The 18779-nt window shown below is 41.0% G+C and overlaps 1 protein-coding gene across 1 annotated transcript; it reads left to right on the forward strand.

Moving 5' to 3' along the window:
• The first annotated feature begins 326 nt into the window (after positions 1–326).
• Positions 327–15725, forward strand: LOC133840838 (protein encore). The gene is given in 13 exon segments (XM_062272946.1): positions 327–1565; positions 2389–2816; positions 5744–6701; positions 6776–6917; positions 7917–8070; positions 8157–8540; positions 8600–8829; positions 9160–9513; positions 11237–12161; positions 12226–13314; positions 13316–14635; positions 14695–14797; positions 15415–15725. Coding segments are annotated over 12 exon segments (6126 nt in total). The 5' UTR covers positions 327–1565; positions 2389–2411; the 3' UTR covers positions 15477–15725.
• The last annotated feature ends 3054 nt before the right edge of the window (positions 15726–18779 follow it).

Below are 18779 nucleotides of genomic sequence, written 5' to 3' on the forward strand. Positions count from 1 at the left end.
AGATAAACGACAACTGGTCAAAGACACGAATCCAGAGAGAGTTGCGCTCGATTGTGTGTTAAAAGCATCCCTTTTAGTGGCATTTGCCGAACGAACTCACTCGATGTATGCGAGATAGAGTTTTTAGTTCGTATCCTGGGGCAGAGACACACGCATTTCAATTACTTTGCTCTCATCGCGTTTAAAGCTCGTGCAGTTTTGAATATCAAAATAAATCGTAAACAAGGTCACATTCCTGACTCTGTGTTTGTGTGTGTGTGTGTGCGAGTGTGTTTAAGTGTGTGTGTGCGTGTGTTTGTGCGTGTGTTTGTGTAGATGCGTTGCCAACACACAGATACACACAGAAAACTTTGTGCTCGTTGTCGTTCTCGTTTGCTCGCTCGCTCTCTCTCTCTCTCTCTCGTTCTCTGGAATGTTTTGAATCCCTTAAGTTAACCGTGTAGCTCCTCAACTTGCAGCAAAATGTGTGCCACATACAACAAATCAAAGAAATTCTCACATAACCTGAACTCCATAGACAACAGAAAGTGAAGAACGCAAGAAAATAAAATAAAAATATAAATATAAATAACAAAACAACTAAGCAGAAGTGGAAGCAAAAGAGCAGAATCTGAATACGGAGAAGAATCATAACCAAAAGAAAAGCTTTAACTTAAATATTTTTTAAGTATACAACTATACATAAACATAAACAAAAAACAAAAAAAAGAGAAGAAATCTTAGCTGTAAGCTAAATAAGTACGTACATAAACTTAACTTAAACTTAAATACTTAAAATAATTGAGAACTATCGCAAGTGCAGAGACCAACCAAATATATAAACCTAATGGCAGTTTGTGATTCTCGGTGATATGGTGTAAATGTGATAAACGATGTTATAAAAGTTTTAAATGCAATTACAACAATAATAATTAAACCAATAACGACAACAACAACCGCAACAACAACAACAACAAACGCTAAATTCTTAGCGAATTGTGTTTTCGACTCTACGTTTTTTCATTTCGCAACATTTTTTTAAAAACCAAAACCAAAAGCAAAAAAGTATAAAACAAACAACAATAATAACTATATACCTATACTATATACACCCATATATATACATACATATATATATATATCTAAACTTAACTAAACTAAGCCTTGTCTCTATAAGTCTATTAAATAATACTTAATACTACAAATATATATCTAAATTAAGTCGCACAAAAACCAAATAAATTACAAAAATACAACAAATATAATCCCGTGGAGTAGCAGCTGAAAAAGGCGTAGTGATTTTTTAATATTCTATCAACTGCACTGCCGGCATATTTTTGACAATATATGATTTTAATCTAACAAACAAAAAAAAAAAAAAAAGAACAAGCCCAAAATACCAGAATACATACGTACAAAGATTATAAACTAAACTAAAAAACAAAACAAAACGAAACTTTAATCGTATGCAAAGATTCTTATGAAACAAGCAAACCAAAAAGACAACTAACTACAGCAGAAAAAACAACAACCAGAAACTGGAGCGACAAACAAAATGCAATAGTTATTCTCACTCGCAAAAAAAGGTAAAAGATAGTAAGGAGTGGGATTCTTAGATAAAAGAAATAATAATATTATGAATGTCAAAATTGAACATACAAATAAATATGGAATGGTAGATAATTTATATATAAAAGCAAACCCAATATAAATAAAATAGAAAAAGAGTATAATAATAAATATGGAAGGGTGATAGATTCTATAATTCAGATGCAGAGATCTTTACACAATCTTTGAATGAAATATTTTACGTTAATTCAATAATAGGATATCAAAGTTAATATGGAATGGTAGAGAATTTATAAATGAAAAGTATAAAAGTAAAAAATAAAAAAACAACATTATGAATCTATAAAAAGAGTATAATATGAAAGGCTACATTTAGTTTATAAACTGAATTTATAATTGTTACTATCTATAATTTATCTGAATTTATAATTATAACTATCTATAATTATAAATTCAGTTTATAAACTAAATAAATCTATCGAAAATATCGAAAAAGTCTTTAATAATCTAAGGTGCTCTTTAAATCTTGAAAGTGTTCAAGATATTTATCTATATCAGAAAAATTCTTTTAGTAAAGGGGTTCAATTTTAATAGAACTGTTTCATATTGCTTGTAATAAATTGGAAACTAATGCAACTATTTTAATGTTTAGCAAATGTATTTTGCTGACATCGATTTTAACAAAAATTTCGCATACTTTAGAGCTTTTAATTTGATCACATCAACTAAAATATCATATATGTAATTAAATTCCACATTTTTTAATAGAAGTTCAAGAAACTTCTTTGCATAAACAACATAAATTTAAATAATCCTTTTTGTTTTCTTCTTTGCTTGCAGTACATTTTACATAAACTGTGATTATGAGTTCCACAAAATCTCAAGTAGCCCTTGCTACAAATATTCCAACCAACTTAGCCTCCGCCTCCGCCTCAGCCACCTCCACTGCGGCCGCCGCCGTTGTTGTTGTCGCCGCCGTTGCCTCAAATAACAGTACGACGTCACCAGCAACAGGAGCAGCAGCAGCAACATCAGCAGCAGCACCAACAGCAGCCGCAGCAGCCACTACAACAACAACTGCAACTGCAGGACAGGCAGTGACGTCATCGACAACAGCAGTTGCAACAACTGCAACAACCGTGTCTACAATAACAACACAAACAACAGCCAGCAACAACAACAACAGCAACTGCAGCAACAGCAGCAGCAACGAGGACACATCTTCCGCATCGAATTTGGGGCGTCAGAATAGTTTTGGCAATAGACGCGTAAGTAAAACGTCTAGTTCATAAATCGGGAAAGGAAACAAAAAAAAGTTGAATATATAATATATTTTGTTAAAATATAAATAGGTCAGTTGTGGGTCGGGTGTATGCTCTAGTTACACTCTCTCTCGCTCTCCTCTCCTCTCGATGTGCTCTCTCTCTCAGTCGGTTGCAACACGCTCTCTCTCTCTCGTTCACTATATAAAAGGCTTGATATACATAAGTGCAGCCATGAACTGGAACTGGCCCGTGCAAAAAGATACACGCCCAAAAAGTGCATTAACTGGGTCAGGTCAGCTTTGTAAAAGGGGCCGCGAAGAAAGGTGGGTTTCAACTCTTGGGTTGGGTCTGCGTTTTGGGGCGTCGTTTTGGATTGCAGTTTTCTGGGAATCGGAATTGGAAACGCAATTGCTGGAAATTCCCAATCGACCCAGCAAAATGCCAAAGAGTTGCATTGAAAAACGTGTTTTTGATTGCTATTGCTACCGCCGACCTCCTCCCAACAACAACAAAAAATATAGATGTATAAAAGGTCCCCAGACGTGTATTAGCAATTTCCATGGAGTTCAAGGTTTATGTGTATGTGTTTTTTTTATGGGGGTGGCAGGCAGTAACTACGACTAGCATTATTTATGTGGCATGCGGCATGCGGCATGCGGCATGGTAACTAAGTAACTAAGTAAATTTTAATTGACACTAACAACTGCCCGTTTCGAAAAACAATAACAACAAAAATCAGCGCCATGAAAATGTGAAATTGTTGTTCCGAGCAACATCAGCAGCAGAAGCAGCAGCAGCCTCTGACTTCCAAGGTCGATTTATTGATTTTTCCCAACACACAACACACTGATGACGTTCACGGAAGTTGGCCAACACGAAGTTGTCTGCACTTCGATTACCTAAATGCCAGGCCAGGCCACACATTTGCAAATGCCAAACAAAAATTTACTTATTTGCATATGCTAAGCACGTGGCAGGTTTATGGCAAAAAAGAAAAGCGAATCTCAGAGCGATTGAAATTACAGTGAATATGGGAAGATTGTGTGTGGCAATCAGAAAGGAAATGCGCAGACTTTTCTAAATTAACATAATACAAGATAATGTAATGCTGATTCCTTGTATATTATTGCATTAGTTTATTGTTGAACGAAGAACTAATTTTATTGCTGAAGATGTGTAGCAAATTTCAGAATATGTGCATAAATCTAAATATGCATATTTGTTTTCAATAGCAGCAATTTCTTAACATTTTTTTCTGATAAATTTAAATATGGTGTCCTTTGCTTTGCGAAGGTTATTCCACAATGCAGAATTCTAAAACATTGAAGAAACAGCGATTTCTGATACATTTAAATATGATATCCTATGCTTAATTTACTTTAAAAATAAAGAATTCTTAACATAGAAAATTTTCAATTTTAATTTCATATTTCTATATGAGTAGTAAAGTTAAATTCTTACTTTTTCTATGTTCAGCTTGCTTCAAAAATAATTACATTTTTCCAGAATAACCTGAATATGGGATTGTATTAAAAACCCATATTTTTATTAGCAAACATTTTCTATAATTTACATTCTGTCCGCTTTAAATATTAAATTTTTCTATGCTCAGTTCACTTCCCAATTCTTTGAGAAATCTTAAATGTTTCGCTGCTAATCATTTATGCACATGTCACATAAAAACTTAATTACTCAGTCCATTTAATATTTCATAGAATTTAATTATGTCACTGGTCATCAGCTGCTGGTATTCACTGTAGCCAGCAGAAAGCAGAAAAAATAAAACTGGGCTGCTGAGAGTTCGCCAAATGCCTTTGACTTTGACATTTGCGTTTGTGCCTTTATTGCTTCTGCTGCTTCCTTGCTTTCTTGCAACGTCACAGCAAACGGTTTCAAAGTGGTGGATGGTGGATGCGTTCGAGTGGCCCTCCGGGGGGAGTTCAAGTAGTTGTGCTGTCTCATAAGCGAATCCGAAATTGACTGATTAATGATGTTCCCTTGGCTGCAAGAGGGACAGTAAACAGGAAAAAATCAATGGGGGCCAGTTAATAACGCAGTGGAAAACCCATTGATTCGGGACGAACTGATAGCTGATAAAGTTGCCTGACTGACTAACTGACTAACTGATTGCCCGATTGACCGAATGACTAAGGGAGTGACTGACTAACTCAATTGCTGGCGTTGTCCTTCGTCGCTGTTGAAATGTCAAAAGGCAAAAGGCTATGAAACAACTTATGTGGCTGGCACGGCAACAGCCAAAACAACAGCAACAACGAAGGAGAGTAAATGAGAGCTGAGAGAGAGTGAAAGAGTGTGCTCAACATGCACATACCTTGTAGGGTATTATTAAGTGCAAGAGAATTTAGTTGGCAAACTTATAGAAATTGAATTAAGTGCACAAAATAAGTTACTTAGCTATAGAGTTGTTGAGTTTGCTCGACATCTGGTTACTCTCTATATTTAATTGTTAATTCAGTTAACCGAAACTATTTTAGCCATTAAATGAAGAGTGTAAGCAGATGCCAAGTAAACTCGACAACAAATCTAGCCTTTGCCTTTGTATGCTCACAGGGTATTTACTATATTAAGTTTTGTGGCTATATTAGACGTTATTGGTGGTGTTGTCTGCTCCGCTCTCTCACACTCTCTTTCTCCCTCTCTCGTTCTCTCTATGTGGATCGTTAACGTCGCCTGGGCGGGCATTTGTTTTACATTTTAATGAGCCAACAATTGCATCACGAGCAGCAACAACGCGTCATCGGTTTTGGGTTTTGGGTTGGGTTGGGTTCGAGTTGGACGCCTTTCTCAGTTGCCAGTTGCCAGTTGGCTGCTTGAATGGGGCTGTCAACTCTGGCATTAAATTAGTGGCAGCTAATTCGAAACTAATTGCTTTCACTCTCGTTACTGTTATTTTCACCTGAACACAACAGGGCAACATGAAGGGCAAACATCTCACACGGAGTCATGCCATGCGCGAGTCGACATCGCCGCCACGCACGCCAACGCCTCGAGCTGCCTCCGAGCAACAGCAGCAGCAACAGCAACACCCCAGCGATGCCCACGAACACAACAACAATAATAACAACAACAACAGCAATGCCATACTAAATAATAATAATAGCAATACAAACACCAATAGCAAAGCACAATCAACTGGACGCGGCAATTCGCCGCTCATGGAAACGCCTGCTGTGATTGTTACTAGTCAACAGCAGCAGCAGCAACAACAGCAGCAGCAGCCGTTGAATGTGCCGCTGCGCGATGAGCAAGAGTTTCCCAAGTTGTCGCCGCCAAAGAAATCTGGAGCTGGTCAACATAATCGCACCAATAGCAACGGCAGCTCTGGCATCGAATACAACAACAACAACAACGGCAGCAACAGTGGCAACAGCAACAACAACAACAACAATGGCAAAAAGTATGTGGTGGATCTAAAAGCCAATGGACTCGACAAGCATCACAACAACAACAACAACAACAGTGGCAGCAACAACAACTCTGGTGCAGTGCTCTACAACTCGGGCATGAATTACAAGGCAGCGGAGCGACATGAACGCCACGAACGTCACGAGATGTCCAGCCAGAATAGCAATCTCAGCAACAGCAACCACGAGGAGGAGCAGTATCACTATGAACGTTCAGCTGGCGGTGGCGGTGGCAAAAAGCATCGTGCCAACACCAATTCCAAGGGCTCTAAGCCACGCTTGAAGAATCTTACCGGCAGCTCTTCGGGCAGCATTGATGGCGGTGGCAGTGTTGGCGGTGGCGGTGGCAATGGTGGTGCAGGTCCTGGTGGCGGTGCTTCGGGCGTTAATAATTGCAACAACAATTCACAGACGCTCAACTCGAACAATTCGAGCAACAACACATCGGGCTTTATATCGCGCGGTAAGTGGAGACAAGATTTGCCATCCAGCCAGAACTATGGCTCAATTCATTGATTCTAGTCTTTCGTCAATCAGAGAACTCGAGCGAACAGTACACGGACTATGGTGGCACCGATCTGTTGACATTCTTTCGCGATACGCTCAACAAGAATCCCAAGGATCGCAATATACTGTTGAAAATCGAAAAGGATTTGATGGAGTTTGTCCAGGATAAAAGGTGAGTTGTGCACTATTATTTGAAAGCGAAGTTCGAGTTTGAGAAGTTGCTAAACAAATTAGTGCTTAAAGCGAGGAATTTTTGGTAGAGAATTGATGAAGGAAATTTAGTTGAGAATTGAGTTGTCTTCAAAAACTAGAGAATATATAGTAAAGCCAGTCATTATTTTTAGTACATACAAAAAGTTATTCAAAAATTATTTTATCTTCATTCGTTTGGTTGACAATTTGGTATATTTTGTACTCTATGGTATATTTTAAATTTACTAGGATGTCGACATACGAAATATACCTTTTAGTATTTTAAATGTCGATATACGAAATATACTTTTTAGTATTGCAGTAGGATGTCGATATACGAAATCTACTTAAAATATACTTTAAAAAATATCGAAGTATTCTTCAATAAAGTATATCGTTAAAAATATCAAACTTAATATACCGGAGAATAGTGAAATGTACTTTTTGGTATACTTCAATATACGTTTTATACCTTTATACCAAAAAGTATATTTCAGTATTTTTTCGATATATTATTTTGAACATTTTTGAACATAATATTTATTAACCATATTATTAGGGTTTTGTTAACTGCATTACTGATTACTTTGGATTTAAGAATGTAAATTGGAATTGAAAAAAAAGATTAGTAATTAATAAATGAAATTATAAAAATGCAATGCTTCACTTCAATGTGAATTATTGAGGTATAAGTATTTTAGGAATTTATTTCTGAACACCGTCCGCAACTAATTTTGATAACTGACTGTGACGCATTGCGAACTTCGCCCCAAAGGTTGAAATGTAGATTCCCTCACTTGGCACTTCTGCAATTCCATTTTACATATCGTGACAAAGTGCAACTCCTCTGCTGTTTGCTGCTGTGCTGGGCAATAAAACCAGTCAGATTATATATTAACCAAATCTATATTTAACTATGCACTCACACATATTGCTGTATATTTTACCTCTTTGTTTTATTACTTTATACTCTACTCAGTCGTGGCTGTGAGTATCGATTTCCGGCAACCTCCTCGTACAATCGCATGCTCATACATCGCACGGCTGCCTTCTTTGGCATGGATCACAATGTGGACTCGGATACGCAGCAGTGCGTCATTGTGGCCGTAACCAAGGGCACTCGCATACCAGAGGTGAGTGTGTGTGTGTGTGTTTTGCTGTTACGATTATTAAACTGTGACCACATTATTAAATACTGCTAAATTTTTGTTGCAAATAGATTCGCTTCAAATCGCTGGTGCGTGGCGACCATCGTGATGATGCACGCAAGTCAATTCTGAAGCGGGATACGCATAGCTTCGATGAGGTGCGTCAGTCGCCTTATCTTTGCCCGGAACGCGTGATGCTCGATCGCAAGGCCAAGAGCTTTGAGGAGCGTGAAGAGGATTATGATCGTGCGCGTAGTCGCATCTTCAATCGCACCGCACAACAGGATGGCTATGGCAACGAGATGCCCAATGATGAGTGCTACGGCGGTGGAGGTGGCGGTGGCAATGGTGGTGGTGGTGGCTGGCACAATGCAGTCGAACAGCAGCAGCAACAGCAACAACAACAACCGCCCAGGCCCAAGCGACCCAATGGCAAGATGTTGCAAATGCAGAATGTAAGATAAAGAAATGAAGTTAACTATTATAAATCGAAATTAATATTGTATCCATATAGTCCACAGAGTCTCGCGATGGCGGTGGCATGCGTTCAGGTGGCGCTGTGCCCAAGTCGCACAACTTTGGCAACTACGGTGGACCTCCAAGTGCTGGTGGACCTGGTGGCGGCAACTCGCTGCCTCGTGGCGATTCCACCAACTCCAGCAAGAGCGGACGTGGCGGCTTTGCCAAGCAGGACTCGACCGGCAGCACCAGCACACCTTGGCGTCTGTCGCCCTCGAGCAGCGGGTGAGTTGAATTTACTACTACAACAAAAGGAAAAGAGGAAAAAAAAAAAATATAAGAGTGTGTTTAATTTGGACCCAACATTCCATATTCCCAATTCGCTCGCTCTATCTTACTCTCTCTCTATCTCTCAATCTATCTCTATCTCAATCTCCAATCTATCTTAACAAATTTTGAAACCGTTGTTAAAATTGCGAAAAACCATTTTTGTATGCTACCCAAAACAACCAACCAACCAACCAACAAACCAATCAACCAACCAACCAACAACAAAACCACCAACAACAACATTTACAAAAAAAAAATTAAAAACAAACCGATAAATAAATCCAGCTACAAGACACGCACACAATCCGTGCGCTCCGATTCCGTAACGCCATCGCCCACGGGCTACGGCAGCGACAGGCAGACGCCGGAGTTCAGCCAGCAGCCGTCGGTGCAGGCTCAGTCGTCGTCGTCGTCTTCTTCTAACCGGGGAATGGCCTATCTGCAGCAACAGCAGGCAGCAGCAGCGGCGGCAACACCAATTGCAACGGCAGCAACAACGACAACAACATCAGCGTCCAATGCCCCAGAGTCGGCATCAGCATCGGGACTCGTCTGGGCCGTCACAGACATTTCGAGTGTGCCAATTGGCAGCGTCCTCATTGATCCGCAAACCCTCCAACCAATTCTCAATCCAGACGGGTAATTTACAAAAACCAAAGACACACAAAAATTAAAAAAAGGAAAAACAAATAATTCAAAAATTCCAAAATCAAATTCAATTCAAAAAACATTAACCAAATTCAATCAATATCAATCGATCGTCACCAAAATTAATTCTATGAGTGCTTCACTTATTGTTGTACTCGCAAAATAAAATAATTATTATCGCAACGCTTTGATTTCGTTTTGCTCTTTTTTTATTTCATTGTTTTTTTCAACAATAATTATTACTAATCTCAATGTACAAAGAGCCCAATGCATTCGATGTTTATTATTTTATTTAATTTATTTTTTTCAAATATTCAAAAATGTTTGGTTGTGCAATAAGTACAAGAGTTAAAAGTAAAATTCGTTAGAAATAGAAAATTATTATTGCGTTTTGAAATTGCGAAAAAAAATTTAGTTCCAAAAATGTAAGAGAACAACAATTTGAATAAAGAATTTCAAGAACTTTTGTTCGAATTTCATTAAAATAGTCGCAACTTTTTTTACACGAGAATAGAATAAAATCAACTTTTGACAAAATTCTCAAGCAAATTAATGTAGAATTTTTATAACATTTATAAAATATTTTAAATTTATAATATATTTAACAATTTTTAACGGATATTTCTTAGCTATTTCTATCCGTCTGTCTGCTTTAAGAATTTCTAAGTTTATATCTAGAACATTTATTTGCCAATAATACTAAAAATTCCATATCTATTTCAAGCTTAACTGCATATTTAAACTTCATTAAAACTGTACTAGAAATATTTTAACTTCATATTCCATATTATAATACTTATTCTGTCCATGTGAAGTAAGCTTATTTTCTAGTTCTCAAAAGTTATATACTTTTTTTTTATAGAGTTTCTTGTTCACAAATTGCAACCAAACATATTTTTAAAATTTTTACAAAGCAAATTACAAACTTTTTTTAATCGATATTTTTTTTTGCATAATTATATAAACACATTATTAATGCCATTTCGATGTGCTACCTTTTCAACTTGTTGATGTTGTTTTTGTAAATTATCTGCCTAAAAATCAATCGAAATATGATTATGATACGAATAACTGTGCTCAGCCTCTCTTTCTCTCTCTCTCTCTATGTCTCTCTCAGTTCAGCCTCAATTCGCTCGCTCGCCTCTTGCGCTCTTTTTCTCTTTTTGTCACGTTCGCTCTCACCTGTACATTGCCCACCCACAAAATACACTCGCCTCTCTCTTTCTCTCTTATTCTCTCGCCTTTCGCCAAATTTCTATAACTCACACTGTACCTAAATTATATATATATATACTATATACGTTTTTTTGATCGTTCGCCTGCTGCCCTTTTATTGGTTGTCGCGCGGCAACTCTAGCCAAAGTTTATTACATATACATATACATACACATATGCTATACGTGTGTCGTCTGCCAGTGTTGTTGTCTAATTGTTGTTCGTTCTAATTGCATTGCATTTTCTTGTATCAAACGCATTTGTTGTTGTTCTTTTACCACTAGTTTATAATGAATACAAAAAAGAATAATAGAGAAATGTCTGTCGCTGCCGTCGTCCGCACTGCGCACTTTTAAACGCAACTTGTGGCAACCCTGACAACTGTACTTTTTCACTTACTCAACACACACACACACAAAGAACACACTGACACACACAAGAAGCGCGCTTTCAATTTGCTGCTTGCCGTTTAACTAAACTCTAAATTTGCCTCTTGCAGCTCCATTTACCACTACGACCCGTCCAACTTGCCGCCCAACCAGGCGCTGCAACATCAATCGGGCAACAATGGAGGAGGCGGAGGGGGTGGCGGTGGTGGCAACTATCAGTCAAGTGGCAACTATGCGCCCTATCGCAAATCCTCGCCGCATCAACCGCCGCAGCAACAGCAGCAACAACAGCAGCAGCAGCAGCAACAACAGCAATCGCATCAGCAGTCAGCACAGCAGCAAGTCTACAGCAATGAGTTGTCCTGCAGCTCAACGGAGAGCTATGCCGAGGAGGTGCAATCACCGGGCATGGAATGCTCCGAGGGCTATGACAACTACACCACAGACTCACAGCAGCAGCAGCAGCAACAGTTGCAGCCGTCACTCGATGGCAAGGGCGATGAATGTGATAGCCTGTCCAGTGCCACCGGCTGCCTGAGCATTACGACCTCAACCTCCACCAAGAACTACGATCGCATTGAGGTGCAAAAGTACAAGAATCAGGCAACCAGTCCCAATATACCCGCCTGTTGTGCTGCCGACAAGGAGCTCGAAGTGGTTGCCCAACAACAACAACAGCAGCAGCAGCAATTGCAACAGGAACCCGAGCAGGAAACTGTTGTGGTATCAGCAAGTGGCAGCAGCAGCAACAGCAGCAGCAACAACAGCAGCAGCAGCAACACATCAGCAGCAGTTGAGCTGCCACAGAGCCAGACACCGCTGCCGGTGGTTGTGCCGCTGGCGCAGAATTGTGATGCCCAATCGCTGTCGCCCAGCAGCACGCCCTACAGCCAGTGCGATGTGAAGACCGCGAGCCAGAGCCAAGCTCAGGTTGCAGTCGAGGAGCCCAAGACAACCACCTGGTCGTATGCGTTCCATACCACAACTACGCCCAATGACGCTGCGCCCTACTGCGCCACCACATATCAACAAGGAGTGAGTAGCAGCATCCCTAAACTTTTTGGTTTCCTTACTAATTGTTGTTTCCTTCTCCACACAGCCCGATGGCAGCATCTATGCTGTGCCACAGGGCATGGTGTATGCGGCGTATCCACAGCCAACGGTGAGCAACGCCGCCTCGCAGCCGCTCTTCCAGCTGACGAGCAGCAGCCAGCCAACGCAAGCGCTCTTTGCCTCGCAGGAGGGCGGCGAACTGCCCGGCGGCACCTACATGATACCTGTCTTCGATCCGGCCCAGCAGCAGCGCGAAAGCTTAATACCCGCCCAGGCCATCTATCAGACGCCCGCTGGTCCAGCCACAGCTGTGATGCCGATGGCCACCGCCACCGCCTATCCGACGGCCCAGTTTGCCGCTGCCGCACCAAATGGTGCGCCCATCTATCAGGCGCCTTGGATATACTCGAGTGAACCGGCTGGGGCACAGCTGCAACAACTGCCGATGGCCACGTATCCAACGATTGGCTATCCGTATCATCATTATTATCCCATACCCTACTATGTACCGCAACAGGCGGTCACTGCGGCCCCGATGGTGGCCACAGCAGCGGCCGCTCAACCCGGCGGACCAAATGGTCCCGCCGTCGGTTCGTCATCGCAGCAGGTTCAGGCTGCTCAGGCGGCGGCCGCACAGCTGAATCTCGCAACTGCCTCAGCGGCTGGACCGCCAACGGTAGCTGGCGGCCAGCAGGCCACCAATGGCCACATTGTCAGCAGCGGCTCCAGCGGTGGCTATTTGGGTGGCGCACGCGTTAAACGCACACCCGGCGGCGGCTCAATACACTACAATCCCAGCTACCAGGCTGCGACGGCAGCCGGACATGCTGCGGCTGCAGCGGCGGCGGCAGCTGGACATCATCCGGGCGCTGGATCGGCGCAGATCATTAGCACACCCGGTGCTGGGGGCACAACGACATATCATGCGCTGCCCACGCTAACGCTGGCGCATGGCGGCGCGGGGGCCAACACAGATCTCAATGCGGCCGCCGCTGCCGCTGCAGCGGCTGCAGCAGCCGGTGCTCACGTCTATGCGCTGCCCGCCCAGCATACCGCAGCGCTGATACCGACCAACATCTTCCCCCTATGCGACGGCGGCGCCGGGCCAGCCGGGCGCCCAGCAGGCGGGACCACATGGCGCTGTGCTGCAGCAGCAGCAACAGGCGCCGCCACCAGCTCCCCACTCGGCGCCGCATCATGCGCTCATCACAGCGGCGCCCTTCTATTCGGCGGCCAGCATGGATGCCACCGCCTCACAGTCGGCGCCCAGCACGCCAGCCGCACCTGGACGTCAGGCGCCGCTCTTCAGCACTCCGCCAGCGCCTAATGGAGGCGGCAATGGCAGCGGTGGCGTTGGATCTGGCTTGGGTTCGGCGGCTGGATATCACAGCAATAGCTCAACGCCGCATTACTATCACAGCCAGAGCAGCAACGAGGGCGGCTATGTGACGCCCTACGAGAAGCGCAACAACCTCGGCGGCAACAACGGCGGCGGTGGCGGGGGCATGGGTGCTCCAGCTCCCGGTCGCAAACCGTATCATCCCGGTGGCTACAATCCACGGCACTCGGTGCCGCTGAGCGGCATGCCTGCAGGCGCCAAGACGCCGCTACTGAACTCCAACAATGAGCCAACGCCACGCGCCTCGCCCAGCAGCGTCAGCTTGGGTGGACCTGGTGGCCATGCGACGTCGTCGAGCTATCATCATGCTGCGCATCGTGGACCGCCACCGGCTATGGGCAAGCGTGACATGAAGCCTGCCCAGATGCCGCTGATCAGCGGTCCACCGCCCAGCTATGCCACATCGAGCAGTCCCGCGGGTCAAGGTGGCTACGAGGCAAAGCCTCCGGTGCGCCTTAATGCTGGCGCTGCCAGTTTTCGCAGCCAGAAATCGATGAATGCCGACTATCGACGCAGCGTCTCGCAGCGCAATTCGCCCAGCGCCAATGGGGCGGGCAATGGCAATGGGAATGGCAACAACAGCAGCAGCAGCCATAGCCATGAGAGCAGCAACAATTCGCCCAACAGTATTGCAGGTGGTGCAGGCGGTGGCAACAACAGCGGCAACAGCAACAACAACAGCGCCGCCAATACACCGAATGCCAATGCACCTCCTCCGGCCACCAATCTGGGCACCCAATACATTGTCGTCGATCATGCAACGGGCGCCGCTGTGAACACCTCGCCACCATCGCTGTATCTGAGCGGTGGCAACAATGCCGGCGGCGGAGGTGGCGGTGGCGGCGGCAACGGTGCCGGACCGCGCGCCTCGCACATTCCAGCCCAGCTGCATCACAATGCCGGTGCAGCAGCCGCCGCGGCGGCAGCAGCAGCAGCAGCCGGTGCTGGTGGCCAACAGGCGGCCGCAGTGCTCAGCGGAGTTGCCGCTTTGGGTGGCTACAATCCCAATGCCGCATCCGGTGTATACATCAAGTATGGCCAGACATACTTTGCGCATGTGAGTGGATAGCATTTTATATATTTTATTGTAAATTAATCCATTTTCTTGTGTTGCAGCCATCGGTGACCTTGCCCAACAATCGACGCTCGCCCTCGAGCGACATTCGGCCACAGATGGCTCAGGTTACCGGCATGTATCCCGCCGCAATGATGATACAAGGTACGTTTCGGGGAGAGAATTGAATGGCAGAATGATGGGAATTTGAAGAAAGAATTTGTGGATAAAGCATAAGGTCATTTGCAATTAGCAAACTAGCAAAGGATTTATAAGCACATCAATTGATAAGCTAGAAAATGATCAATATAAATGTTGTGAACACATAATTATTCAATTTACAAATCAATATTTGGAGTAATACCGCTTAGTTAGTATTTGATCCAAAGAGATTTTGTTTTTAAGTAGTTAAAATTTGGTATTTACGACTCACAGTAATACTTCTCTTCAGCTTGAGATTGTTAGGATTCCTATTTGTTTATTGCAGAATATTATTTTGACCAATTTAGATAAATTGATACAAAATTTAAATAAATTTGAATATTCTGTAAATTTATAGAACAGATAGAAGGGTTCACATTGAAAATTTGAATAGATATTAAACAAAAATGATATTAAACATATTATATATAAAGCTTGTAAATTTAATGAAGAGGGAGAAAGGCTTACCTTAAAAATTCCTATAGATATCCCCATTTATCCTAGCTGTCTTGATTTTAGAATTAAAATAAGTAACATTGTCACAATTGATCGTAACTAATGAACTTCCACATCACTTGCAGCACCTCCACGTCATCCAAGTCGTCATCCGAATCCGAACTACAAAGGATCGCGTCCGCGGTAAATCTACCGCCGCCTCCGTGGACAACTAGGAAGGACGCTCACAACACAAAAGCAACAACAAAAACATATAAAAAAGATAAAAAAGAAAACTACATACACATAACGACATACCTAAGATAAATATAAATAGCAACCTAATCTAGTGGAACATAATGTAGATGACAAAAGAAAAACATAAAAAAAAAAGAATGGAAGGAATGGAAATGAAAAGAAAAGAAGTGTGCAGAAAAAGAACAGAAGCGAGAACACAGAGCAAAAAATAGAAGGAGCAAAGGGCCGAAGAGCAACAATATGAGAGAGAGACACACAGTCAGAGTTGTTGGGCAGAAGTAGTAGCAGAGGAGACTGAGAGGGAAGGGGAGTAGGAGTAGGAGAAGAATGTGAGCAAATTGTTATCTTCCGCAAAGAGTCAGAGAGCATATACAATATAGCCCTAGTTAAGAAGTACTGCATATTGTGTAGCTACAAACAACAACAACAACAGCAGCAGAAAGAACAAACAACAACAACAGCAGCAACATAAACGTAAACGTAAACAAATATAAAAACAATAACAAAACAAACCAATCAACAAAACCAGTAAATAGAAATAATGCTGTATATTTTGTGCCATTAACAAATAGTCTTAAAAAGAAAAGCAAAACTAATTACGAGTACCGAAGAAGCAATAATTAAACACAACGACGGAGAACAAAGGACAATGGACAGAGGACGATACACGAATCACTCAAAAGTGGACTGCAAACTATTAGAATATCATCTATATATACATATATGGGATAGCGTTAATTCTGGCAGATGCAAAACACAATCGGAAATTGTTTATAGAGACTGACGGCAAACCTCAGAATTGTCCGATAGCTAAGGCAAGACAACCAAAGCAGCAGCAGCAGAATCTCCAGACTTGACGTATTTACAAATAGCATTCTAATTAGGGAAACTCTTTACTTCAGTTCCACTCTCAACAATTTGCTGCTATTCTAAAAAGAAAAACAAATGTATTATTATTTAATATTTATGGTCTTGCTTTGGTGTGTTTAATTGAATGCGTTTTAATTATGTTAGAAATCTCAACCAAAAGCAAATGTAACTCCAACTGAAATGACCACAGAAAGCGACCCGACACTGGCCGAGAAAGACTGCTGCCAAATGTGAAAATACCTATGGGCGTGGCATGTACTATATTTAAACATATTTTGTTTGTGCAAAATTTGTAATTCTTGAAGCTCTTCGTGTTGTCTGGCTCCAGAAATAGAAATTCTCGAATTCAACAATCTGCTGTTCGAAATGAAACACAAGTTTTGTTATTAAGTCAATTTAATATTAAACACTATTATTATTATTATTATCATTATAGTAATTATTGATTAGTTATTATTATTATTATTATCTTTACATCGATCATTTTGTGAAATTTATGATTTGAATTTCCTTATTATGTTTATGTTTATTTCCATTATTTGAATTAGAATTGAATTCTTTATGTTCTTTTTTTAATTTCTGTTCCTTACGGCAAAGAAGCTGCACTTTATTTTTCGTTATGATTAATCTTAAGACGAGTAATAAATTGAAATATACATAGTAAAGAGATGGCGCAGAGAAGAGACGGTGTGAAGCAGAGAAGTGAGGAAGAGAGCCAAGCAGCTATACATTTATTGTTAAACAAGATATTTAGCTTAGCGTATAAATTACATATGTATATGTACCATTTAATATATATACCTATATATATATATATTTCTCTAAATATATATATATATATATAAATAATTATTTAGGCAAGTGAAACGAGAAAAACAAAATAAAAATCTTAGTTAAAGTTGCCTTGTTGTATTTTCGTTTTCATTTCACTTTGTTCTCGCTTACTCTTTCGATTTAGAATTTTCTATTTTTTTAGTTTTGCGCCCTGGCAAGCAACGGATCGCCTCACTCTTAAGAGATCTTAATTGAGTTGGCGCCCAAGAATTCCGATCTGTGACACAATAACAAGAACAATCTTTCGTTATGATTTCTTAATATGCCTTCTGTTTTCTGCTTTCGTACAACGAATTTGGACTTCAATACAATAAAATCATTCACTACACTACACCAACAACCCTCAAAACTGTATGTCTAAATGTACATAACAATAATTTACAAGCAAAAAAAAAAGAAAGAAATACAAAAATAACTAAGTGAACCTAAACGCGACTAAAGACTTAGCTGATAAGTAGGTTAGAAGGACTGGGACAGGACTCAACCATAGACTATGATGATGATGATGACGATGATGTGGCGCAAGATTTGTAATCAATAAATATTTGCACCGAATACGTACAGCAATTAGAATTGTTATCGAAGTCGTATCTATTCTATTATTACCATGTACTATTATTATTATCATTTCGAGCATTGCAATTCTTATGAACTCACTCACTCATACACCTAAACTAAGTATAGCTTTCAAAAGTGCGCTAAATAATAATAATAATAATAATAAAAATAATGCTATATGCAGCTTACATAACACACAACATAAAGTAACATATATCTAAAACCAAATACGATTACGAAACGAGTATAAAACGTACCAAATAAGTTTAGAGAAACTGCTCAAAAAATGAAAAAGAAATCATACAATTAACAAAACGATACAGATCCTGGAGAGAACTTGAGAAATATGTAAGCACAAAACGTATATTGTACCAGAGAACACTGAAACGCTTTGTTGGCTAGTCCCGAATACCACATAGATAGAGACAGTTAGGAGGTAGCTAGGAGTGTGGAAGAAAGAGTATGGATTGATCGGAAGGAATGACACGACGTATCGAACATTTGCTCCTGTTGTGGATTTCTTTGTTTGTTGCTCTGTTTGTTATGAAAAGATAAAAATAATGTTGAGAGTAATGTTGGGATCGTTATACCGTGAAGAGAGATGCAAAGAGTGGGAAAGAGAGAGAATGCGAGTAAGCGAGAGCGGGGATAACAAAAGTCAAGAGATTAGGCATAGAATATGGGAAATGAAAATAAAAAAAACCCCTCTCAAGGGGAAAATATGTTATACAATATTATTATTACATCATGATTAATCTAATGGTAAAATGCATCGTAATTATAATTATACAACAACAAAAATGCGACATTAAAACAAAAATCAAGATCAACAACAGCAACAACCACTCGGAACAACATGAAAACCGCATGCAAAATTACTCGTAATAACGATTTAAAATGAGATAAAGACAAAAAATAAAGTTTTTACCGACGAGGATAACGATAATGATAATTATGATGATAAACAAAAAAATAAATAAAATGTATTTAT

The sequence above is a fragment of the Drosophila sulfurigaster genome, chromosome 3 (genome assembly GCF_023558435.1).
Source record: "Drosophila sulfurigaster albostrigata strain 15112-1811.04 chromosome 3, ASM2355843v2, whole genome shotgun sequence".
Lineage (NCBI taxonomy): Eukaryota > Metazoa > Arthropoda > Insecta > Diptera > Drosophilidae > Drosophila > Drosophila sulfurigaster.